The sequence below is a fragment of the Trichechus manatus genome, unplaced genomic scaffold (genome assembly GCF_000243295.1).
Source record: "Trichechus manatus latirostris isolate Lorelei unplaced genomic scaffold, TriManLat1.0 scaffold00204, whole genome shotgun sequence".
Classification (NCBI taxonomy): Eukaryota; Metazoa; Chordata; class Mammalia; order Sirenia; family Trichechidae; genus Trichechus; species Trichechus manatus.
The window spans coordinates 2,498,897-2,526,649 of NW_004444140.1; the positions used below are offsets into that span (position 1 = coordinate 2,498,897).

General features: G+C 40.0%; 1 protein-coding gene across 5 annotated transcripts in view; it reads right to left on the bottom strand.

Moving 5' to 3' along the window:
- The window catches only part of NTNG1 (netrin G1), a 424,060-nt gene that overhangs the window by 42,079 nt on the left and 354,228 nt on the right, over window positions 1-27,753 (bottom strand). Inside the window, exons 5-6 of one of the 5 annotated variants that reach the window (XM_023742209.1) lie at window positions 16,191-16,358; window positions 10,266-10,400 (exon numbers count right to left, since the gene is read on the bottom strand). The exons of 3 other annotated variants lie outside the window; for them this stretch is intronic. In XM_023742209.1, the coding sequence (XP_023597977.1) occupies window positions 10,266-10,400; window positions 16,191-16,358 (303 nt within the window). The remainder of the gene's footprint in view (window positions 1-10,265; window positions 10,401-16,190; window positions 16,359-27,753) is intronic. One more of the 5 variants, XM_023742210.1, reaches the window with a different exon arrangement.

The following is a 27,753-nucleotide window of genomic DNA, read 5'->3' on the forward strand; positions in this document are numbered from 1 at the left end:
GCTGTGACGCCACCTGAAAGGTTGTAGGCTTGAGTCTATCCAGAGGGGCATCGCAAGATCTATTAGTGATCTACTTCCAAAAAATCATTGAAAATCCTGTGGAGCACAGCTCTCTCTGATACATATGGGGTCACCATGTGTTGGAGCCAACTCGGTGGCAACTGATACTGGGTGTAGACTGAGATAATGCATACACGTGCCTAACACATAGAAAGTGCTCAATAAATGATGGCAGTTTTTATTATTTCAAGTAATTATTATTATTTCTCAGAAATTGGTCCATCTACAAACAGTTTAGATTTCTGAGATTTCAGGACCAAATAATTTCAGACTTAGAAAGAGCCTGGAGTCCCTGGGTGGCTCAAATAGTTAAGCGCTAGACTCCTAACCAAAACGTTGGTGGTTTGAACCCGCCCAGAGGCACCTCAGAAGACAGGCCTGGTGATCGGCATCCAAAAGGGCACAGCCTTGAAAACCCTATGGAGCAATTCTACTCTGCATAAGTAGGGTCATTATCAGTCAGAATCGACTCAGTGACAACTGACAACAACAGAAGGAGCCTAGATCATCTGAGCGCACTCTCTAGGATGTCAGAGGAGGAAATGCAGAGAAGGTGGTTGAGCAAAGATTCCTCAGGGAGCTGGTAGCACAATCACAGCCAGAATCAAGACCTCGACTCCAACTCTAGGGCTTATTTCACCTCACTGTGTTGACTCCTAGAATCTAGTCATAAGGGACCCTCCCACCATGGTCCATCTGTGTGGCTCCTCTACCCTAGAATTCTGCTCAGGTGGGGGCTGAGGACTGACTCTTCCCTTTAATGAATGCTTGTCTGCTGCAGCTTTCAAGTGGGGTGGTCCATTTGCAAATGGATATAGGCCACTTTTCAGACTTGATCTTATCTTTATATATACAACTTTAGAAGATTTTGAACCTTTCTTTCTCACACATACACACACACTCACATTCACTCACACTCACATGCACTCATTCGTGTGGAAAAAGTTGCTGATGAAACTCCATTTATGTACCCTCTAGAGTAAGGAAAGAGCTTCACATATTGTACTTCTGCTTGGCTTCCTGATCATCTTATTATCAGATAGGTTCAGCCCTGCTGTTTTGATTCTGGGCTACTGTTGTCATTAGGTTCCACCAAGTCAATTTTTTGACTCATAGCGACCCAAAGCAACAGAGTAGAACTGCCCTCTAGGGTTTTCTAAGCTGTAGTCTTTACTAGATTGCCAGGTCTTTCTCCTGTGAAGCGGCTGGCGGGGTTCAAAGTACCAACCTTTTGATTAGCAGCCAAGTACTTAACCACTGTGCCACCAGGGCTCCTTTCCGGGCTACTGGTAGATAAAATTATGCCTGCATTTCTCCATGAGCACTGGCGTTTCACTTACCTTTCACTCTTAAGCTTGGATTGTTCTATGGTGTGAAATGGTAGAACTTTGGCATACTTGTCACTCTTAGTATTCTCTTCAAATAAAAAGGTGAAATAGCATGGTAAATGTGGAAATTGGCCATCCAAGTAAGAGCTGTGGCTCTACTCTAGCTGTATATACAACACCTGAGTAGTAGGTGAGCCTCAGAATATCAGGTGGTAGCCTGGAACTGCTGTCTAGCAAGTTCACTATGGAGGCCTTCGGAGGTGCAAATGACTACTAACTGAATGGTTGGCAGTTCGAATGCACCCAGAAGTGGCTCAGAAGAAAAGCCTTGCCATCTACTTCTGAAAAAGCACAGCCATTGAAAACCCTATGGAGCACTGTTTTACTCTGAAATACATGGGGTCGCCATGAGTTGTAATCCACTCAACAGGCAACCGGTTTTTATAAGTCCATTATCTGTATTTGTCCTATGCAGAATTTATGTAATTCAGGAGCTTCAGGTTTGAATGTATTTAGGATAAGATCCTGCAGTGGAGGGCGTTCTGATATTAACTCTTTTAAAGTGACTCCGTTAGCATTTTCCTCTTAAGGTTGCGCCAAACAGAGCCATTGCCAGATGTGAAGAGTTAAAGAGTAAAGCACTTTCTATAGCCTAAGCCCTGACTCTACCCCTAACGGGTGGCCTCTGGTCCCTGATGTATTAAAGGACTGTGGACTTTTTCTAACAATCCCAAATTAAAGTTATAGTAAGAATTGAGGGAAAATAGGAACTGGACATGGGAAGTGATGTCTATTAGCATTACTGAGTGGTGTGGCTTCTTCCTGCTGAATCAGGAGAAATACAACTGGGGGCAACCCTGGAGCTTGCTCCTCTCGCTGACTAAAGAAACCTTTTTCCCCCCGGGAGGATTACCCAGCATATTTGCAATGCTTACACATTGCCACTTGCTATTTCCTGTCTTCCTAACATTTTCCTTTTTAAATTACCTCTGGGAGGCTCCTACTGGTTCTGTTGAAAGAGCACTTCCTTCTCAGCCCTAGAAGCTGTACCACAGTAACATCAAGTGCCCTTCTCTGAGAATTTATTTTTCATCACTGTTATGAATGTGGTGCTCAGCAAGGAGAAGGATACTGGTGTTGAAGTTGCTAGAAAGGAAATTAAAAGCTTGACTTCAGCGATGCCATTCATTTTATTAATGAGATCAATATTTTAGCGATAGAGACATATGAGCCAAACACGTGGAATCATATGTCTGGGACTGTGCAAGCTCTGAAGCATCACAGACACATCCTTATTTAAGTGGCATGCCACCTGTCAAGGGATTCAACATGTGAGGTCAACTGGTGGAACGTGAACTGTATATTTTAATGTAACATAGCAAATAACAAGAAACAGTGGCTAGACACAATTGAAAAATTACAAGTTAGGCTCAAGGTACTTGTCCAGTGGTATAATCTTCATCTCAGGGATGCAGCTGGAAGCTTCGTCTTAATGATCACAAGTTGTCAGGCCTGTAGAGTTAACCTCATACAAAAAAACCAACCAACCAACCAAAACAAACAAAAACAAAACAAAGTTAAAAAAAAAAACAAAAAACAAAACTCCTGAACTATAGCAGAAAAGCTATGATGGGAACCAATTAATCTCTAGAATAAAAGGAGTTAAGTCGTAAGTCTGACTCTTGGAAACTAGAAGTGATCACTGAGAACATGACTTGAGAGAAGGATGAAGGTCTGCGATCTGTGAGTAAAGACAGATTTATAAAAGATAGCTGAATGGCCAAACTGTGCTTTTAATAAAAACCTGAGCTGGGCACCCTCATTATACATTCCCTCTGCCCCATGAGTTTGGTCTGAAAAATAAGAGCTGGAAACTTGGAAAGGGCTCAGACATCTTTTCACTCAACTTTCTATTTAAGCTGAAACTCCCCAGAAAGCATCATTCATAGGAACCCATTTAGCTTCCATGGCACCCCACTGTATTCTCAGACAACTGGAAAGAGTAATTGCTGGAAAATGCTAAAATGAAATTCACCTTCCTCCTTTTACCCACTGGTCGCCGTTCTGTCTTCTGCAAGCACCAAGCCCAGTTGTTACTTAGATCATCTGTAACAGGCAAATCATGTTTACCAAGCTGCTTCAACTAATTCATATGAAAATCTCTTCACCAGCAAGGAGACTCTCCTTTCTCCTAGGCCACTGACTGGTGCTTTAAAATGTTGTTTCCAAGGACTGGACCCTAAACTCTTGATATGGCTGCTCAGTGCAGGTTTCCATCAGACTATAACCTCCTCTGATCTTTGTTCTCTTATGTGACATTATCAATTATTGGTAATAGTAGTTTCCCGGACTGCTTCTTCCATTCTTTGGGGTGGAGGAATTCTCATCAATGTTAGTCAACAATTTTAGAGTAAGTCTTTTTTAGCAGATTTCTTGATTATTTCAAGTCTCCTACTTTGGAAGATAACAAAGCATTTTAATTTTCTAATTTGCCTTTGGACAATATCTATACCTTCCAGATGGTCAATGGGTCTATGATATACTCTCACTATACCTTTTCTATACTTTCTTTTGTCTCGATTTAAATACATATAACTGTCTTTATCTTCTTATTCAGAGCCCTGGTGGCACAGTGGTTAAGAGCTAATCTGCTAACCAAAAGGTAAGCAGTTCGAATCCACCAACCACTCCTTGGAAACCCTGTGGGGGCAGTTCTACTCTGTCCTATCGGGTCACTATGAGTTGGAATTGACTTAACAACAATGGGTTTGGTTTTTTTTTTTTAACCTTCTAATTTGGAGTTCTGGTGGCATGGTGGTTAAAGCACTTGCCTGCTAACTGAAAGGTTGATGGTTCAAACCCCCCAGCTGCTCCACAGGAGAAAGATGTGTCAGTCTGCTTCCATAAAGATTTACAGCCTTAGAAATCCTATGAGGCAGTTCTACTGTGTTCTACAGGGTTGCTATGATTTGGAATCGACTCAGTGGGAATGGGTTTTGTTTTATTTTTGAACTTCTAAGTCACAACGCACATCTATACCTTCTTGACATACATCAAAATTTTCTAATCCTATTAGGTATTTCTTTTGAATAAGCTTTATCTTTGCATATCTTAAATCCAAGTACGAATTACATGAAATTTCCATGATACCTGCATATTTTCCCCTGGTATTAAAAAGTTAATATTCTCAATAGTTGTGATAACCAAAAAAAAAAAAAAAAAAAACCCAAACCCACTGCCGTCAAGTTGATTCCCACTCATAGTGACCCTATAGGACAGAGTAGAGTTTCCAAGGAGCGCCTGGTGGACTCAAACTGCAGGTCTTTTGGTTAGCAGCCATAGCTCTTAGCCACTGGCAGTATAAAATGGCCCCCCAAAGATGTCCACATCTTAATCCCTGGAATCTATTACCTTTCTTGGCAAACGAGACATTACAGATGTGATTAAATCAAGGACCTTGAGATAGAGAGATTATGCTGGATTTTCTGTGTGGCCCCAATCTAGTCACATGGACCTTGAAAGAGGAGACCCTTTTATGACTGTGGTCAGGGAGAGATGTGATGATGGAAGAAAGACACAGAGAGAAGCTACATTGCTGGCTTTGAAGATGGAGGAAGGGGCCATGAGAAGGGATGATGCAGATGGCTTCTAGAAGCTAGAAAAGGCAAGGAATCAAATTCTGTCCTAGAATCTTCAGAAGGAACACAGCCTTGCAGACACCTTGGTCTTAGGCCAGTGAGATCCTTGCTGGACTTTTAACTACAGAGCTGCAAGCTAATAAATCTGTGTTGTTTTGAGCTACTTTGTGGTAATTTGTTATAGCAGCAACAGAAAAATAATATACTTACCGTGCATTCTCTGGGAAGAGGTACATGGAAGCTGTGAAGCTTTGTTACCCGAATTTTCTCTTATTCTCCCGAGAACAACTACTGTCCTTTTCAGCCGGGGGCGCAAATGTTAAATGTTCAGCTGCTAATCAAAACGTTGGCAGTTCAAACCCACCCAGGCACTCCAACGGAGAAAGACCTGGAGATCTGCTCCCATAAAGATCCCAGCCTAGAAAACACTGTGTGGGGTGTTCTACTCTGTCACATGGGGTCGCTATGAGGCGAAATTGACTTGAAGGCACCTAACAACAACAACTCACTGGTCAGCCACAGTATCTGGTTTTATAGTTTTATCAGGGTAGATTCCCTATATTCTACTCAAATTTCATTATAAATCTTCTTGAACAAGCCACTGAGTCTGCTATGAAACACATGTCTTTCCTGTTCTTGGGAATACATATTCTGATCCCTTCCAGGAACCCACATCCTGATATTATAGGCCATGTTCCAACAGCTGAATCTCAGCCCCCTCCTTCCTACGTGTGCTTAGTTCCAACTTCTGAAATGCCCTGTTATCTTCCAAAACCAAAATATTTAACTCTTTGACTTTCACTCAACCATTCAGATTATAAATTCTGAAAGTACCATTCGTATTCACATCAATTAGGTACAAATGGGTAACAATTGGTGGTTTTAATAAGCATTGCAGGATACTCCAGTGTATCTTATATACATCCTCCAAGAAGACAAGATCCCCTCATCAGTCTCACTATTCTACATGTGGCTATTTCCATTCTCCTGAAGTGAAAAATCACGCATCTCCCTTCTCACCATTCTTTTGGTGCTGGCAACAAGTGTACGTGTTAACCTTTTGTATTTTACGTGAAGCATGGGATGCTGCTTCCTCTCTGGAAGGTTCTGTTTTACCCTCTGGGACTTGGCTCCTGCCTCTTCTCTAATTTCAAAGGGGGCACATTTTAAAAAAAACTCTTCTCTTTCTTCCCAAAGTGTCATTCTTTTACTGGGCAACCTCTACACTGATTTTGATTCTAATGGCTCCTTGAAATCTCTTTATTTCTTCTTTCTTCCCTGGATTGTTTGTTCCATGCTGTCTTTAAGCCCACACATACTAGTGGTTTTCAAGGTTTTCACCTTTTATATCAGAGACCAGGTTACATTTATGGAGCACACAATCGGTGGCTCCCTCATGCAGAAAGTTTGCTGGTGAGGCAAGAGTTCTCCAATTTCCCCCAGCTGAAGCCACACAATTGCTTTTGGGGTCAGGTTTGCTTCAGTCTCTAGAATTAGCCATGTCTCTAATCAAGAGGCTTTTCAGAAGGCTCTAGGTCAACAGTTTTCTACTTCAACAGTGTCCAACCTTACTGCAAATTCTGTGTTAACACTGTACAAAACCGTTTCAACATGAAATCTCTCCTAGTTCATCGGCACATCAACATCTGCTTGGAACTAATAATAACTGAATGCTTACTATGTACCATGAAGTCCACATTCATTATTGTCCTTGAATCTTCACCATTACTACATGTATTATGTCTTATTTTTATTCCCATTTTTAGATGATAAAACAGGCTTAGAGAGTTCAAGTAATTTCCTTTAAGTCTTGTAGGTTGTAAGAGGTAGAGATGGGATTCAAACCCAGGTCTATAAGACTCCAGAGCCCAAGTACATACTTACTTTGTTCTTTCCATTTATAGGTAGTAAGTGACAGTGTCAATAAATGGGTCCCTTTCTTTAATGCCTATCTGCAAACCCAAGTCTTTTTAGACTGCAATTCCATGTTGCTTCTCTTGTTAGTCCACTGGGGGAATGAGTCCTGTGCCTGAATGCATAAGACCCTGTTCTGATACCTACTGCAAGCAGTGCCCGCCTGGATGTTTGCCTGCTACCAGTCATTGCTGCCAGTGCCACTGTCAGTCCTTGTCCACTGCTGCTTTTCTTCTTGGCATTGGTTCCTTGCTGACAGATTATTATCATTGCCACTAATGATGTGGCCAAGTCAAGGATGGGTTCAACTCAGGGTAAGCAGAAATGTGTGTGTGTGTTTGTGTGTAGAGCAACTGACCTTAGAGATATTTTTAGTGCATCCATGTAAGTGTGGACACAGAGGTGAAATGAAAAATATTTAAAAGCCTGCCAGTACCAACTAATCAGAATGGACACATGCTTTAATACTGGAAGAGGTGCTGGAGGCACCCAACTTTGATAGGTGTTATCCCTTTAGTTGCTGCACCTTGGGGGTGGTCAAAGAGATCCCAGGGGAAGGTACTTGGGTATCTTGGTGTAGGGACAATTTATCAAGTGGTACTGAAGAGTTTCAGTATTTTAACCTAGAATATCAGTTCTGTACAGGTGGGTCTGAGGGAAGGAAAAAATTCTTAGTGATAAAAAACTATTGCGTACTCTAAGGTGTGTTTGAAATTTCTTAAATTTATACAGCAAATCCAGTCTCATTCCCTTCCAATCTTCCTTTACAAAGCAGCCAGAATAATCTTTCTAAAGCCAAATATTATCCTTTCATTCCCCTGCTTAAAACCATGTGATGGATCCCATACATGGGTTCCCCCGCCTACTACCTGATGAGATAAAACTCCTTAGCTTGGCATTGAATGACCACCCAATCTGGTCCATGCTTTCTTTTCAATATCTTGTCTCCCTCTCCAACACACACACACACACACACACACACACACACACACATACACACACTGCCTATCCCTCAGTCATATAAAAATTACTTGATATTTCTGAACATAGTATGTTAGCTTATGCACCGTTTCTCAAGAAGTTTCATCCTGGAAAGCTCCTTCAGATCTCAGCTCAAATGTCACCTCTTCTGGGAAGCCTTACTCCCCGTCTTGGCTTTCTTAATAACATGTGCATACCTCTTCCTTTGTTCTGACTACTTTCTATCATGATTGTTGGCTACATGCCAACCTCTCACTCCAGATTGTGAGCTCCATGTGCACATGTTCACAGCAGCTTTCTTCCTTCATCTTTGCAGACTCTACCCTCAGCCCAGTGTCTAACTCATAGTAGGTGCTCAATAAATACTCAAAAGAAAAAGATGCATTTACTCCCACGATCGCGTGGATCCTCATAATAAGTATGTGAGGTGCTGGAGGTAAATCACAGAGGATGCTCTGATTTGCGCATCACACAGTTCTTACCTAGTAGGGCCAGATAGATTCAGTCTTCTGATTCCAAATGGGAAAATTTTCACCAAATTTCACACTATAACTTTATATAATACTCCAGTAATTAATATGGAAAATTTGGGTCAGGCCTTTTCTGGAGCTACATTTTCCCTAAGGCTAGATCAATTTCTTTTCCTCTCCAAAGTCTCACTCTGAGTACCCTCTAGGGATCCAGTTATAGATCCCGCTCTATCAGAAAGTTCACATGAGACTTTCTGTTTGAGAAGTTTGTCACGTATGTCTCACACCTTGCACCTTGAGTCTTAGTGCTGCTTTAAGCCCTTCCCCTGTCTGTCCCTCCTTCCCTCCTCCTGACTGCTGGCCTGCTCTGGGCCCTGCATCCAGATGTCCCATGAGTGATGACTGCCCTTTGTGGCCTGGGATCCAGAGTTGACATGCAGGTGTGCTTCCTGACTTCTGACCATGCGACCGTCTCCGATGTTCCTCTGCAGCTCCTGCATGGTGCTTCCACCCTCCCATCCTAACCCTGGCTTGTGCAATGCCAAATTTTCCAGCCTATCACCACGGATCATTGCTGCCCATGACATTAGTATGACAATAAATTTCACTTTGTCTTTACATTACGTAGAAATGCATGCTGCTGCCAGATAACTATAAATTCTATGGGCAGCAGATACAGCATTCTGTATTGCCCCGGTAGAAATTGGCTCTAAACTGTTCCTGCATGCTGACATTTTTTTTCAGTGAAAAGTAAGCAGAACGAACTCTAGAGCTGTGCTGTCCGATATGGTAGACACAGTGGCTATTAAGCCTTCCAATATGGCAAGGCCCAATTGGCAATGTTCTGCAAGTATAAAACACACATCTAATTTCGAAGACAGTTTGTAAAAATGTAAAATATGTCCTTAAAAATTTTGATAATAATGACATGTTGATCTGATAATATGTTTGATATTTTGGGTTAACAATATAAGTTGTTAACATTAATTTCTCCTATTTCTTTTTTACTGTTTTAGTATGGATAACAGGAAAACTAAAATTACATGTGTCTTGCATTATTTTCCATTGGACTGCGCTGCTCAAGAGGATGTATCTTGCAATCCCTTAATATTAGCAAGCTGACTCTCTGTAGATAGAATGAAAAGTTAGTGCAGAATTAAAAAGAAAAAGAAAAAAAAAAAGAAGGAAGCTTCTGCTTGGATTTGTTAATTTCTGTTCCCTGTATACACCAACATACCACCTGCCTTGACAAGCTTTGAAGAAGGCCTGATAATCCTCAGAGAAATAAGGCCGAAGCAAATGGCATCCATCTAAGGCTCGCTGCACAGTGCCTAACCTCACAGACTTAAAATCAATATTGCTTTCCGTCATTTATTTTACCCTGGCATTAAAATATCCCTTAGATTTATTACCTTTAGGTTTTTGGTTAAGATTCAGTGATGGGTATGATAGCAAAGGCAGTAATAAGTTATGTAGATATCATTTAATTTATGAACTCTGGAGCTCCAGGGTAGCTTTCAGTTCAAGAAATATATTAACTACGTTTACTTCACCCTTTTTTTTGCGGTGAGACTTTCCAAGCTGGGTCCCCTATTGTGTCACTTAATTTATGGTCTGGCCAGGTACATGGATCTGCATACACTATTTCAGTGTAAGTTGCTCCAGCCATCAGATGGGACGAAGATGGGCTTCAATGAAGCCAGCTGGACAGCTGATGGATTGCTCTCTTATACATAGGCTGGGGCGTTAGTTAACTTTTGAAGCTTGCCAGCAGTTTGGGTCTTTCTCTGCTCTGAGAAGCTGCACACAGCGGCCTAGACAAGCACAATCAGCCATGCTGCAGTAGGCAAAGGGCAGCTCCCAGAGTTACTTACGTTGACAGCCGTAGTGCCAGGAATTTCCCGGCAGACACTCATCACACTTAGGCCCTGTTGTTCCAGTCTTACACTCACAAAATCCTGAGCCATTACAACGGTCATGGATTGAGCCCAAAGGGTTACAATAACACTCTGTAGAAACAAGACAACACTCAGGCTGGAGATAAGTCCGCATGGCGTATAGGTTATCAACACAGGAGTGTCACTTACTTGAATGCATCGCTTACTTAAAGAAAGACATCCAGTAATGAAATGCTTTGGCAAATATGGCTATTTCAGGTCCATTTATTTATTTGCTCAGCCTTCCAAGATATCATTTTTATGACCCGAGAGGAAGTCAACTGAAAACTTCCAAGGAAATGAGACATCATGTTCTTAACTGTGAACAGATCATAATGGAGGTTGCATTTGTTAGGGTGTTTCTAGATGATTTAATGAACACCATGAGAAGTTTGTAGATCAGGGATAAATCAATATGTCATCAGTGTAAATTCTGTTTTAATTATTCAAATGGGCTTATCTGTTCCACTCAATATTGGAGAACTGCTGAACATTTTTAAAGTGCAATATGAATGCACTTTGCTCATTCAAAGGCAGTTTTACTACATGATTTAGGATAGCACCTTAACTTATTTATGTACAAAGTGTTTGTGGGGAGCCTTTAGATGTTGTATCTGCTAGGCAAAATAGCACAGATTTTATGCAACCTAGATTAACAATCATGAAATAAAAATAAATTTTATAATTCCAAATAAATTTTAATATAGGGATAATCTGAGGCATTTAAGTTTCATTATAGTGCCTACTAGCAGACAATATGAGTGTGTGTACTAAAACATAAATGGAATTCTTATATAGGGCCTTTTTACTTCTGGAGCTCTGTTTTACTTAAAGCCTAAACCAAAAATGGGAATTCCTTAGGCTTCCTTTGAAGGTATACAGCTAGCTTGCAGCTTTTTGGAATTGTGGCCCCAAGTTCCTTTCCTTGTTACCACGTTGCATAATCTTGGGAAAGTTATTATGCCTCTCTGTCTCTCAGTTTCCTTTACTTTAATATGAGCCCATTAAGAGGTGTCCTCGGTAAAAAACAAACAAAATCATACTAACCAATCAAAAGAATCTCTGAGAATTCAGGTAATATAATCAAAGCATCATAGATGAGCAATAGAGAGTTAGGGGTTTAACTTTATACGGGGATCCAAGGATTTGGCTCAGTTTTTGTCATAGAGATTAAATAGACAATTTCTTTATAGAAAGTGGACCACCTTAGAATTATGATTTATTTCAGGTTGATTAAGTCAGTTTTTGAGTGTTGCTTTCTGCTGACCATTTATAAGACTAATAGTGATATATGTAAGTGAGAATAAAACCAAGTAAATTCTAAAACACTCCCCTCCTCCCTTGGCTTGGAATGGACTTAATAATTAGTCTTTTATTCTAAACTGTCATTTTTTATTTTTGTGTGTCTGTGTGTGTGTGTGTGTGTGTGTGTAAAAGAGCCCTGGTGGCACAGTGGCTAAAATGATCGACTGCTAACTGAAAGGTCGGCAGTTCAAAACCACCAGCGGCTTCGCGTGAGAAAGACGTGGCAGTTTGCTTCCGTAGAGATTTACAGCCTCAGAAACCCTATGGGGTCGCTGTGAGTCAGAAATGACTCTACAGCAGCGGGGAGGTAAGTGTGTATGGAAGGAGTCTTAAAAATATTTAAAAGCAGTAATTTTGTTATGGCTTTAAAAATGTTTGTACATATGTGTAGTATACATATGTATCAATACCAAAACTGCAAAACTAAAACTGTTTCTTACTATTTAAAGTGTACATATACTGCCAATGAGTCACTAAAATTTGATAAACCAGGGAGCCGAGTTACCTCTGGCCAACATGAGGTTCACACAATACTCTAGTCCATTAGTTAATAACAATTAATTAATCTAAGGTTTTAGATGCAAAAATGTAAACAAAACAAAACAAACAAATAAAAAAAAAAAGAGTGGAACATCGAAACTATAGTACATCTCAGGAACTGTCCTAGGAAAAAGTGGTATGTGTTATGTTACTCAGTCATGACAATAAGTGATGATGAGAGGTGTGATCTATGCTCTACCTTCCATACAAATAATTCAGTTTTTTGTAAACTATCATTTATGGTACTATGGCCAATGATGGATACTGGAGTGGTGGAGATGACCTACCAAAAAAACCAAACCCATTGCCACAGAGTCGATTCTGACTCATAGCCACCCTATAGGACAGAGCAGAACTGCCCCATACGGTTTCCAAGGCTGTAAATCTTTACGAGCAGACTGCCTTGGAGTGGCTGGTGGGTTCCAAACGCCAACCTTTGGGTTAGCAGGAGAGTACTTAACCATTGTGCCACCAGGGCTCCTTACGGAGATGACCTAGGAAGGTCATATTTTATTCCATAAAACTAGGGAGAACAGGTAGGACTGTTAGACTAAAAAATGACATGAAATTATTCTGGAGGCTTGATTAAAAAGTTCTACTACATTGATTTATAGGTGTTAGGAGTGCCTTGAATTTGCTTTGTACTGTATGAAACCTCTAATTACCTGATTTGAGTTTCAAGGAGAATTAAAAATAATGCATCCGAACTTTGAGATATGTTTAGAAGCAATTGCTGAACGCTGCCTTCCGTTCTGATGTAAAGCTTGTTAGCAGGGACTATTAGCAGTGATTGCCCAAGGTCACGAACGACACATCCTCTAGCTTCCTGCTTAATGCTCGAGTTTATATGAAACAGAAGCATGCACGGATGTCATCTTCATGTAATTTCTGCGTCATCACAGGCTAATTACATGCATCTTTGGAGACATCCTTGTGCTTGGAATTTGTATGAAAAATGGGTGAATCCACCAGTAATCACAAAGCAGCAATCACTGTGGCATTTTATATTTGCCATAATATAAAATGACACAAGTATTTGAAGGCACCTATTTTAACACAGAGCCTATATTTTGTCAAAGAGAAGAGCCGTCCCTTCACAGCCAGGGTGGTGGACACGATTATAGGGAATTGCTGAAGAATTGGCAAAGGGACTTTTGTTTTGTTTTTTAATTGAAAGAACACTTAAGTTCAAAGTTTCCAAGACTAGTGCCTAATTCTGTGAAAGTGAACTGGGTAAATATCCACTCATTTTCCTTAGTGCTTTCTATACAAAATAGTATTAAAATTAACTCAATTACTTGTGGTGTATCGTTTTAAATTTGATTCTCAATCCTTCCTCAAATCCTTTCAGGAGCTTAAGTATGGAAAATAGTGAATGGGCTCATGGGGTCTCACAGGACAAAGCTTGGCAATCGAGCCACACGCTTTAACTGAACCTCAGAGAGCAAACTCTGGCCTTAACCTTGCGCCCAAGCAGCCCCAAGACTTCTGCCCTTAGCTCCTCATGTGGGGGAAAGTGGAAACTACAGCTCCTTTAGAAAATGGTTATTAATTCATTTCATGCATATGTGGCCTAAAGATAAAAGATAGATTTATTATGCATGGCTAGCCCAGCTGTTTTAGTTCCAATTTTTAAAAACAATTTTCCCCTTGGAAAAAGGGCAAGAATTTAAGGAAATAACTTTGCTGTGTCTGGGGAATGTAGCTAATTTTAATGGTGCCTAAAAATGCTCATCACTAGGAGTCGGAATTGACTCGAAGGCAATGGTGGGTTTTTTAAAAACATGCTCAACTTTGTCTTTACCAAGTATTTTACTTGATTTTAAGATTTTAAATAGACACGTTTACTCTGATAAAATAAAATACCCCAAAATTTATAATTTTGAATTAACAAAATTTTTAGAAATGGAGAAAACAATTGCTCTCAATTTTTTTTTACCTCAAAATACATACAAAAACATACATTAGTAAGCTTTTCATATTACATCTGTTATTGATGTGCTTTAAGTGATAAAAGCTGAGTGGGCTTCTAGTCTGTGGATAATCGAACATGGATTTATAGCAGAACCATGCCACTTAGTCTTGGATAGGAATATGTCCATGGATTACTTTAAGACTGGAAAAAGGCCAGACTTCATAATAGAATACTCTGAATAAAATTGCAATGTTGTTAAATTACCTGCCTTGAGAATTTTTATAGTATAAAATCTTTTCTCTTAAAGAACTTTTTAAAAAAATATTTAAAGTAATATGAAATATTGTAAAACATTTTAATGTCATGTATTTTGTAAAAATGATGAGGTTTGCTGTATCCTATTTATTTTTTCTGTTATTTCCATATTTATAGCATGACATTTATGTATTTGTACAAATGACATTCCTTGCAGTGCAACTCTGCCTTCAAAATTCAGATAGTTACATGTCTTTTGGTTTTTATTAATTTCCTCAAATCTTTATAAACCAAGTTTTATGAAGTCAATGAACTTCTTCTGCTTATAAGCCCATAGTGGAATTGCTGCTGTCATCCATAAAAGCATAAAACAAGTAAATGCCTAACAAGCTTTGTTTTGCTTTTTGTGACAGGGTGGTTGGTAGAAAGTGTTCAAATTTTGAAGTCAGGAAATCCTTTGCTAAAGCTGTATGATTTGGGTTAATTTGCCTTACTTTTCTGAACTAGAAAATAGGGGCAATTGTCATTGTAATACTTACCCCCACTGCTTCGTTAATGAGGATTAAGTAATACAACATATTTGCAAGTCAGTTCACGTCTACAAAGTGTTTCCTGTGCATTCTCTATGATTCTGATTTGACCAGGAGGCTCAAATGTCTTACCTAAGACACAGTATTAAACAGTACACAGAAGCTTGGACCTAGCTCTTCAGCCTCTAAGTCCAGTGCTTTCTCCACTAATTCACAAATAATAAATTAGGAAGTGCTTTGAAGAAAATAAGACATACTGTCTACATAAATGGTATTATGTATACTTGGCACAATTTAATTCAAAACAACTTGTACAGCTATTTCAGGTGACCCTTGCCGAGTACCTATAAGACTTTGACAATTTAGAGGACAACGATCCCAGAAAAGATCACCTGTCATTTTTCAGCTTGTGTACTGTGTCTTAAATTCATCTCTGTGTGAAAATTTCTACCTTTAAAGTTGGGTGCCTACATAGCTACCTACTGGTGTGGTAACATACACGTGTTTCCTTCAGTATTGCGCATATATACATTTCTTCAAAGTAAATTATAAAGTGAAATTCCATTTATTGTTTCTTATTTTTCCATTCAATTCCTTTATAAAGGGCATGCTTAACTAGGCAAAAGGTAGGAGAAGCTTTTTGCATGGTAAGGGCACCTGTCCTCCCAAGGCCACACAAGCACCACTCATCAGGGGACGTGTGCACCATGGCAGCTAAGACGATTGACTAGCATAGTTTTGAGAAATTACTTCTCTTTTCAGGAGCTATAGGAAAACTCAATAAATGGAATTTTAATACTATAACTGGAATAGGCAGGCAACTACTCTACATTACCAGTTGCCAGTGGTTTTCAATTCCAAATGTCAAAAATTTTAATCATTCAATGTTGGCTGACCATCGACTATGTACAAAAGTTTGTACCCTAGTTTCTCATCGTCATAATTAAATCCTGTATGATGACTCTTCATTTTTAAAATTGAACATAAAACTTAAGATTATAAGATGAGGTTGATATTACCTGGTTTTAAGATTTCATGCAAAAAAAGAAAAAGATAGGAAGAAAGAAAATTCCTTGGCTCCTAAACGTAATTTCTCAGATCATCATTTTAAAAACAACATCATAAGGATTCAACATATATCCCCCAACTATGTTTTCAACCAAGATAATGTATTTAAAATCTACTACAAGGATGTTTGCTCCATTGAGATAGTTCACTTTGGCTCAGCCTTGTTGCAAATCACCAGCCTCTCCACCCTAAATAGCTCCCCATACTTGAAAGGCACAGAACAATAGCTGAAATCATAATGGAACTGACCTATGCACACATTCTCATCGTCCAGCTGTGCAGAAGCATTTCTGAAGTAGCCCAGCCTGCATAACTCACAGTGCTGCCCTCTAGTGTTGTGTTTACAGCTCACGCAAATGACTGTATTTAGCAGATCGATATAACTGCATCGATTGGAGTGGCCGAAGCATTCACAGTCTTGCAAGGAAGAACAGAAATGTATACAGAGTGTATACAGTAGCAGAGTAATAGCACACTACATGCTTGGATAAAATGAGGAATGGAGAAAAGATGGCGGAATGGCGTTACATATACACAATTCAACATGACACATGGCAACAACAGGTGGCTGTGATTAGCATGGCTGTAGCATCTGTTTCAAGCAGGATAGAAAGGTCAGACATTCAGAACATGACTGAAGATTGTCAATTCTTGGCAGACAAGATGAATAGAAGCATTTGCAGGTGTACACCTTTTAGAATTTGGGAAGGCTCATTTGCCATTGATGCAAAAGTTTAATTCTGGCACAATGAGAACTTTACTATCTTAAATTCCTGTCTTAGTTTGCTAGTGCTGCTGTTACAGAAATACCACAAGTGGGTGGTTTTAACAAACAGAAATTTATTTTCTCACAGTTTAGGAGGCTAGAAGTCCAAATTCAGGGTGCTGGCTCTAGGGGAAGGCTTTCTGTCTCTGTTGGCTCTGAGGAAGGACCTTGTTTCTTCACCTTCTGCTTCCTGCTTCCTTGAAGATCTCCATGTGTCTTGGCAGCTTTCTTAACCCATCTCTGCTCACTCCTTGTTTGTTTAATCTCTTTTGTATCTCAAAAGAGATTGACTCAAGACACACTCTATACTAATCCTGTCTCATTAACATAACAAAGACAACCCATTTCCAAATGGGATTATAACCACAGGCATAGAGGTCAGGATTTACAACACAAATTTTTGGGGATACAATTAAATCCATAACAGTTCACCCTTTACCAGCCCCCCCCCCAAATTCACGTCCTTGCTGTATGCAAAACATATTCACCCAATCACATCTTTCCAAAAGTCTTAAATCAACTCCAAGTCCAAAATCTCATCTTCTGAATCATCTAAATCAAATATGAGTGAGACTTTGTATTCCATCCTGGGGCAAAAATTCTCTTATATGTGAACCTGTGAAATCTAGATTACAAGTTATCTGTTTCCAAAGTACAATGGTGGAACAGGCACAAGGTAGACATTTCCATTACAAATGGTATAAACTGGAGGGGAAGAAGGGATAAAGGGCACCAACCAAGTCCAAAACTGAGCAGAACAATTTACTTTAGCTCTCAAGGCTTGCAAATAATCCTCTGTTTTCTGAGACCATCTGGGCAATGGCCTCACCCTCCAGACTCTGGGTGTTGGCCATGCCCTCTAGATACTGGATGGATGCCCCTTGGCCCTGGGCTTTATCTCTGCTTTCCAGGCCCTCTGGGATGGCAACTCTGCTCCCTTGCCTTTCGGTGGCCCCATCCTCCTAGTCTAGTCCTTCTGAGTGGTGACCCCACCCCATCAGCCCCAGTAGTCCCTATTCTTCTGTCCCTTGGGCATGGCAGCTCCACCCTCTCACCTTTGGGTAGTGGCCCCATCCCCCTGGCACATCTTAACAGCAGACCTACACTCTGGAACCAAGTTGGCAAAGAACGAACTCTTTGAAACTTCGGAGGCTGTGGCCCTACTTTAGGAGGTCCAGGAGACTGTGGCCCCACCCACTGAAACCGAGAAAGCCCTGCTTCATGCGCTCCTTCCAACAGTTCTGCAGATCTTTGAGCTGCTTCAGGGATGATGCTTTTCTCTTCTTGGAAGACAACAGATATAGCTCTTTTGGCCTGTTTCCTGCCTGTAGAATTCCAACAGGCAGACACTGTTCTTTTCTTTCATTCTTTCTCCATCCCCTTCAGTCTAAGTTGATGGGTTTTCTGCTGCGGTACTTGGTTAGATCTGCCAGTTACAGGCTGAATCTCTTTAACAGAAGATTATGTAGCCAGGTCGTTGGTGAATATTCTAGGGCATGTTTCCTTAGTTTGTACAACAGGATTTTCCAAATCTCTAAGTTCTGTTTTCATTTCACACAGTTCATTTTTAAGTCCATCTCTTTCCTCTTGCATTTTACTATAAGCAGCAAGGAGAAACCACAAGGCCCCTTTAAGATCTTGCTTAGAAATTTCCTCAGTCAGATATCCAAGTTCATCACTTACAAGTTCTGCCTTCCACCAAACATCTGAACATAATTCAGACAAGTTCTTTCTACTGCATAAATGTCATCACTCTTCCTCCATTGTCCAATCACATGTTCATCATTTTCTTTTAAAGCCTCACCAGTAGAACAGTTAACATCCACATTTCTAGCAACATTCTGTTGCTGGCACCATATGTATTCTCTAAGATGAAAGAGAGTTTCTCTATAGTTCTCCTCACTTCCTTCTGAGCTCTCACTAGAATTGTCTTTGATGTCCATAATTCTACCAACAGTTTCTTCAAGGCATCTAGGGTTTTACTGTTAACCAAAAACCAAACCCATTGCCGGCGAGTCAATTCCGACTCATAGCAAACCTATAGGACAGAGTAGAATTGCCCCATAGGGTTTCCAAGGAGCGGCTGGTAGATTCGAACTTCTGACCTTTTGGGTAACAGTTGAGCTCTTAACCACTGTACCACCAGGCCTCCAATTTCTACCCAATACCCAATTCCAACACTGCTTCCACCTTTTAGATATCTGTTAGAGCAGCACTCCACTCCTGGTACCAAATTCTGTCTTAGTTATCTAGTGCTGCTATAACAGAAATACCACAAGTGGGTGGCTTTAACAAACAGAAACTTATTTTATCACAGTTTAGGAGGCTAGAAGTCCAAATTCAGGGTGCTGATTCTAGGGGAAGGCTTTCTCTCTCTCTCAGCTCTGGAGGAATGTCCTTGTTTCTTCAGCTTCTGCTTCCTGCTTCAACTTGGAGATCTCCATGTGTCTTGGCATCTATCGTACCCCACCTCTGTTCACTCCTTCTTTGTTTAATCTCTTTTATATCTCAAAAGAGATTGATTCAAGACACACCCTCTACTAATCCTGTCTCATTAATATAACAAAGACAACCTATTCCCAAATGGGATTATAACCACAGGCATAGAGGTTAGGATTTACAACACATATTTTTTTTTTGGAAACAATTCAATCCATAACACTTCCTTTCCCCTATTTTCCCTATATATTTATACATTTCATAAAAAAGAGGAAAGGAAGCACGTGAGCATCTACTACCTGATTCTGTCATCATCTACAGTTTCTTTGCTTAGAGTCTTGCTCTCATTTATGCCAAGACAGCAAACTCAGTCAAGGTTTCATAGGAATAACAGCAACTTTAATAGGGATCTAGACAACTAAAGGAGTCCTGGTGGTGCACTGTTTAAGAGCTATGGCTGCTAACCAAAATGTTGGCATTTCAAATCCACCAGCTGCTCTTTGGAAAACCTGTGGGGCCATTCTACTCTGTGCTGTAGGGTCGTTAACAGTCAGAACTGACTCGACAGCAATGCGTTCGGTTTGGTTTTTAGACAACTAAACAATTCTCCTTTATTTTTGTTTTTCCTCAATGTTAAGAAGTAAAGAAAGCTTCTGTAGGCCTTTCTTCAGGCCAAATCTGCATGTTTATGTCTGAGAGAAAATACGAAAAACAAGGAGATTATTTGTAAGAAAAAAAAGTTACCTTACATTTCATTTTCTTTCAAGTTTCAAGCTAAACCTGCTAGAAAAGAAGGGCTAAGCAGCTACCGTGTCTCCAGATTTCTTTTCCTTTGTCTTTCCAAAATGTTGGCAGTGCCTCTGAGGCTTAGGGGTGATAGTGTAAGAACTAGACTGGGGGGTGAAGAAAAGATGGTGAGAGCAGTTGGGGAAGGATGGAGGGTAACTAGATTTCCTCTCTTTCATCTGAACCAGAGCATGAAGTTGTTAATCTAATTCAATGTCTTTTAAAGAACTGGTGGACAAACTCTATGTTGGTAGCAATAATTACCAAATCAAATGGAAAAAAAAATATGAAGGTTAACTAGGTGGGAAATATATATTTTTTCTCTTCCAAATATGGAGGCAGGCCTAGCTGGACATTTATAAGGAAGGTCAACCATGATACCGCAAAGTCTTATCGTTTGAAAATATGCTTGTCATTAAGCTGCCTGGCTTCTATTCTATCCTACTAGAAAGCCAAACGCAGTCACTATTTGAGCCCATTCATTCATTCACTCTTTCATTCAATAAGTATTTTATTTGAGTGGATTTATTATGTGCCAGGAACTATGCTAGGTGATGAGTTACTCCTCTGGCCTAGATGAAAATTTTGGAAACATTGCTTTAGATGACCACAGTAAAAATGAAGAAACATTATCAAGTAAGAGGAAAAAAAGGAAGGGGGTGGGCTAGCTCTTTTTTCTTATTAACATGCTATCATTCATCAACACAGCATGGATTCATTTATTGGAGTGCTGGTTAACTCAGTGGAGAGCTGAGGTCAGGGTCCTGACGGAATGGAATTGAGTTTGGATAGAAGCAGAAGAAAACACTAGAAATGGTGTGAAGAGTGAATGATGCCCAGGAATAGGATCAACAACTTGGGGGCACCAGATGATTAAAAGAGAGGCAACATAAAGTGGGTGGGGGTCCCTGTAGCCAAGCCACTTCCTTTATCTGAGGTCAGTTGTATCACGCACTGTGCATATGTGTGCTGGGGGGTGGTGGACCGGGACAGGGATAGGGAAGAGCCAGGAGAAGGTGAGTAGTGGGAGAAGGAGGCCTTGAGACTCCAATGTGGGAGATGGAGTACGAAAATACCTGAATAAATTTAGTAGTTAAAAAAATACCAAACCTGTTGTCGTCGAGTCATGGACCTATGTGCTTTAGAGTAGAACTGTGCTTTATAGGGTTTTCATGGCTGTGACCTTTTGGAAGTAGTTCACCAGGCCTTTTTTCTGAGGTGCCTCTGGGTGGATTTGAACTGCCAGCCTTTCGTTAAGTAGCCGAATTCTTAGTCATTTGCATCACCCAGGGACTCCAACTTAGTAGCTAAGACATGCCAAATTAATAATAATTAATAACCACAATAGTTACAGAAATACAAATCAGCAAAATAAATGTTCTTAGGAAATAACATTTCACCCCAACTCCACTATACTTCCCTGAGTTTACGCCTTGCTTATACTGGCATTTCTGACTCCTTAGGAAACCTGAAAGGCCTCTTGAACTTTCCTTAAGCGAGGGTTTGAATCAGGGAAAATCTTGTGGCCTGGAGCCTCTCTGAGCAATGGTTGCACGGAGAAGACCCAAATCTGAAAATCTCTCTGCTTCTCCAGAGCTTCTTCAGAGCTGCCTGAAACTCCTGAGGAGTGGGGCAGTAATGACTTGTCCTCAGGTTTTCCTTCCTCTGGAAGACGCCCTTTATTAGTGGTTGTGGCTCTTCATATTCTCCACTCCAGGCTGCACTTAATGTATTCAGCTTTTTCCCCCAAAGCATCTTTTATGTGTAAGATTTCACTCTAGGAAATTTTTGAAACTACACAGAAGTCCTTGTTGTCAAGAATCTTGTTTAGCGGGTGAGACAAACAAGTGTTTAGATAACCAGAAAACAAAATAGTGACACAAAGTGATCTGGGTCGAAGGAGACATTTATTTAACTTGAGGTGAATTAAGAAAAATGTCCTGCAGGATGTAACACTAACTCTTCCTTGAGGGTTGATAGGGTTTATTAAAAAAAGGTGGGGGGCGGCGTTGGTGGATGAGTGTTTCAGGTGAAAGGAACAGAATGCACAAAGGTGTAAGGTTGGGGAAATGTAGGTAAATGAAGATGGAACATTTTTTGTAATATAATTCCTTCGTGGCTATGTGAAGGCTTCTATAGGATCTTCCCAGTAGCCATAACTAAATTCTGGGCTCCATCTGACAAAACTCTATCCAGGAAAAAAGAATGCATCTGAAAGATATTTCTCCATAGATTTATGGACATTGTTACCTACTATTCTTCGAATTTAATGAGTATTATACAAGTCTATAAGGAGCCCTGGTGGTGCAATGGTTAAGTGCTTGGCTGCTAACCAAAAGGTGGGCAGTTCAAACCCAGCAGCCACTCCACAAGACCTCAAGAGAAAGATGTGGCAGTCTACTTCCGTGAAGATTGCAGCCTTGGAAACTGTGGGGCAGTTTTATTTTGTCCTATTGGGTCACTATGAGTTGGACAGGGATGTGTTTGGTATGGGTTTTATACATATCTATGATGACTATTTCCGGGTTTTTTGGAAAACCAATTTATTAATTTTGATAGAAAAAGTTAAATAATTATATAAGAAACCATACTCAACTAAAGTCACAATACTATAAACTTATTTCAGAAGGTAAGTGGCTATTTAAACTGACTTATCATCTAGGAAATGGGATAATAGGAACTTGATTCTTTAAGACTTCTAAGACTCTTCTGAGACTTTGATAAAAGCTATCTTCTCTGGCCATGATATATTTGAGAAGATGAAATAAGAAAAATATTTTTGAAAGTGATTTGAAAATCATGAGAGCTTTCTATAGGTCCAAGATATTTAAAAATTATTATGATTGCTGTATTCTTTTCCAGTATTCTGTTAATTTACCATTCTTCCATAACTATTATTAACATATAGGCACAGAACCCATTAATGATACATATGATTTAAGCTGCATTCTCTTATTATGATCTTGAAGGGATATTAGTAATTCAGTAACTCTTTGATCCTTCAATTACATTGAACTATCATGTCTTCACTTTCCTTACAAAGTATAGAGTCTGCGGTTCATCATTATAGTCCCTTTCTTTCATATACTCTGATCTCCTTTTCTCTCTCTCTCATAGTTTCCTGGAAAAACCCATTTTGGTTAAAAATCCAGATCTCCACTTCTCCATGCCTACATTCCAGCAGCTAAATGTGGCTACAGTTTTTCTACAAACATTTTGAAACAAGTCTCCCTTTAAGTTCATGATCATAAACCTCCACAGGGCCCTCAAAGTTGTCTGGCAATCCTTCTTGAGACAGAGGGCTTCTGGGCCACCACTCTCTCGGTTCTCCTTTTTCCTCATATACTTTTTTTTTTTCTCTCTTGCTTTTTGTTCTCATCTCTTCAGTATCTCAGGGCTTAGTCCTTGGACTTCCTTGCTATTCACGTTCACCTTAGGTGTTTCTACCCAGACTAATGGCTTTAAAAACCAGCTACATGCTATCTAAGGAGCCTTGGTGGTGCAATGGTTAAGCACTTGGCTGCTAACCAAAAAGTTGGCAGGTGGAACCCAGAAGCCAACCCGCAGGAGAAAAGACCTGGTGATCTTCTCCTGTAAAGATTTCAGCCTAGGATTGCTAGGAGTTGGAATTGTCTCAACAACACACAACAGTACCAACAACATATGCTAACTATTCCAAACTATTTATTTCCAGCCTGCACCACTCTCCCAAAGTTCAGATTCATATACTGTATTCAACTGCCTTCTTAATATCTCCACTTGGACATTTAATAGATAATGTCCGCTTTAACGTGTTCGTCACTGAGCTCTTGGGTTACCTTCCCAAACCTGCTACTCACCCAGGCTGCCCCATCTCAGTAAGTGACAGCTCCATTCTTCCAATTGCTTAGCTCAAAATTCCTGGAGCTGTTCTTGATGTCTGTCTTCTCACCACCCACCTACATCTAATCCATCAGCAGGTTCTTTTGGCTATGCTTTTTAAATATATTTCAAGTCTCATGACCTCTCACCATCTCCACTAGTACCACCCTATTTAAAGTCACCGTCACTCCTTACCTGGTTTATCGTCATCATCTCCAAATGGCCCTCCTGGCTTCTGTCCTTGCAATAGTCTCTTTCCCACCCAGCAGCCAGAGTGACCCTTTCAAAACTTGAATTAGGCCATTAGACCTCTCTGCTCACAGTCCTAATGGATCCTCATCTCAGCTGGAATAAAAGACAGAGTCAATTCATTCCCAAGTGATCGGGTCCCTGGCTTCACCAGGGTCTCATCACTATCCCTCTCCTCATTTACTGCACTCTAGCCAGATTGCCTCCATGTTGCTCCTCAAACATACCAACACACCTCCCAGGATCTCTGCACCTGCTGTTCCCTCCGTCTGGAACACTCTTCCCCCAGATATCTCCATGACATACTTCCTCATTCTTTCAGGTTTCTGCTCACAGAAAAACTTCTTTGACCACTCTATCTGAAATAACAACCCCTGGCCCAATACCTTAATCTTCCAATCTCCTAATCCTGCATTATTATCATTTCATTTGTAGAATTTATAACATGTGAAAAGTATATTAAAAAAAATTCTCCCCCTATACTCCGAGTATGAATATACGAGCACAGACTGTGTCTGTTTTGTTCACAACTGTCACTGCAGCATTTACATCATCACCTGGCACATACTAAGTACTCAAAAAGTGTTCAATGAATGAATAAATGAATTAATGATGATCCTGAGGCTCCTTCATTTGGGAAGTAGAAGAAGACATGGCAGGAAAGTCATGCTTAAATTCATCTCTCCACCATTCAAATTAGTAAGACCGTTTGACCAGATCCTGTATATTATAGAGTTGGGAAACCAAACACCACAACAAAAGATATATATAACTGAGTTAGTGATTATTTCGCTGAGCATCTACACACAGATTAGTTCAGGCAAAAGTCAGCAAAAAAAGAAAAAAAGAAAAAGAAGCAGATTCCCAAAACCGCTATGGTTTTATATAGTTTTTCAAACTCAAATTGAATTCTAGACTATGTATATATATATCAGACAAGTTTTGTTTCTGTTATGTAAACAGATCTCAAAGCAGTCTCTAAAAAGCATTTTCAAGGGGTGGCATAGCAAGCATTAGCAACACACACAGTATTGATTGAGAACTACCCTGTTCCAGGCACCACGTACCAGGAGTCAACATGAACCAGGCCCAGTCCTGCACAGTCCAGTGCAGGGGTTCTCAACCTTGGTGATATGGACATTTTTGAGCCAGGTAATTCTTTGTCATGGGGGGCTGTCCTGGGCACTGTGGGGTCTTTAGCAGCATCCCTGGCCCCCACCTACTAGATGCAGTAGCACTTCCCACCCAGTTATGACAACCAAAAACGTCTCCAGACATTGACGAATTTCTCCTGGGTCAAAATCTCCCTCCTTGCTCCTGTTGAGAACCACTAGTCTAGTGGGAAGATAGAGCATATATTACATAATATAAGGCGGTTATGATAACATGATATTTAGTAATGGGCTAGTTCAGAGCAATAAGTGCTGGAGGTGTCTTAGAAGGGGAAGAGCTCAAGCCTGGCTGGCTTTCAAGATCAGGAAAGCCCACACCTCTTCTAAGGTTTAAAGGACTCCTTTTGACAGAGCTGGCTGGGGAAGACCTGGGCAGGTAGGAATTCCAAGAAAACAAAAAGTTGGAAATAAGAAAATTGGAAGAAAGTGTGTTAAGAAGAGAGGGTTAAATTTCCCTTTTGTATCTTCTTTCTTACCATTCCCCGTGTTGCCTGTGATCACATCATTACATCACCTACATAAAGTACTCTGACTGTGGCAGAGGTAGATTTTTTTTTGCCAAGTAAGAAAAGCTTATTCTAAGCCAGAGTTGGGGAAAATTCATTTTAGTCAGTCAAAAAGAAAAAATTTTGTAGAAAGACTTTAGTTGGACAAAGGGTGAAGGAATTAAAACTTTAAAAATGATTTTTCCTTCACTGCCTTAACATAGTGGCCCATGTATTCTCTGGGGCCTGAGGGACCTTCCCCATGGTGGAAATAAAATTCACTAGCATTTTCCTGCTCCTGCTCCTGCTCCTTACCCCACTGCCACCCTCTGTCTTGCATCCTTATGCAGCTGAAACTCTTCCACACACATTATTTCATTTGATGACAATGTGGATTTTTCTATGATAAGTCTACTTCATTAAGTGGCTGCTTCCTGCCTCTGGGAATGTGTTAGGACCTCATTAGTGCCGTGTCGTCAAGAAACCAGAGATCAGATGATGCGGGGTCAAATTCCAGGTCGAGAGGCCTCTCATATATCTGGCATACTTGTTATGACATAAAAGAGATGGACTTTGTAAACGTCCCTTTTGCTTTCTTTCTCCTTCATCTCCTTGGTTTCTTTTTCTAGATTTAAATACAGGCAGTCCCCGGGTTACAAACGAGATCCGTTCCTAACTGTGTCTTTAAGTCAAATTTGTAGTTAATTTGGAAAAGGTGCATACAGTTCTTTTTTAGCCATACTTTAATGCAAGAAAGGCTCGAAGCCTTTTCAATGACTTAAAAGCTGCACTTGGCAACAAGCGAAGGTGATTTGATGAAGAATTTGTGGCAAGTAGGGGTTGGCTCAAGTGTTTCAAAGTAAGAGCAAATTTACATAACATTATAGGGCAAAGAGGAGTTGTCTGTAAGTTGGAAGTTCATGTAACCTGGGGATTTACTGTATCTGATTAGGAACAGCATGACTCCTGTGGCCTCAGTGACTGCCTGGATAACACATCCAAAATGCTTGTTACTTTATGAACCCGTGTCTGCTCTGCTCCTAAAGAACTTATTTCCCCCATTTTCAAGTCCATTTGGATTCTTCAATGTTAGATATTTAAAATCACACTGGAGGAAAGTTTAAGATATGGTTTAAATACTACCAGTTTCCCTTTTCCCATCTCTTGACTGACGTTCTCCTTTTCTCTATATAGCACATAAGGACGAATTCAACATTGATTAAAATCTTGCACATGATTTGACTAAATTCAATAAGGAACAGGAATGCTATTATGGTCACTTTCTCTAAGTGGGTCAAACTCAGTTCAGACATTGTTAATAAATATATTTCTCTGTAAGAGGTGTTTCATGAAAAACAACAACAACAACAAAAAACCCCCAAATCCAAAAAACGACAAATGCCCAACAGTCAAGCAGAGAAAACAAGACACACCTGTCACACAGGACATTTAAAGGACAATGGTGAAATAAAAACATGAATCTTCATGTTTCCTGAAAAATCTTCATTCTGTGAATGACAGATGCTAGCTGGAATGGGCCATTCATGATTCACAGATGAGATACTGCTCGCTTTCATTTAAAGAAAGTAAATTATCATAAAACTATCGTTCTCGGACGATAATCAGTGATTAATCTAGGGCAGATCTTCACTGGTATTTGTTCAAATTCATTCAAAATAATATCTGGAAGTATTAATTCCAAGATGTGTTATTTGTCACAAGGTGAAATGGACACGATGCATGGAATCTGTCATTCTGTTCTCATGAAAAGCATCCCTGAAACCCAGCTGGTGGGTTTCCTGATTTTCAATGTAAATGAGTAACAATGGTAGTACTCTTACATTCATGTTCTAAATAGGAACCTAAACTGTCGTAATTCTTATCCACACATTAATCTTTCAGAAAACAAATCTTGCAGCATTTTAAATTGCAGTCAAATTTCAGAGTGAAGCATTTTTTATTTCTTACAAATTACATTCTCAGTACTATTTGATGCATCGGTTGGTATCAGTCAACATGCCTCACCAATAAGCTGATGGGTACACTTCACAGAT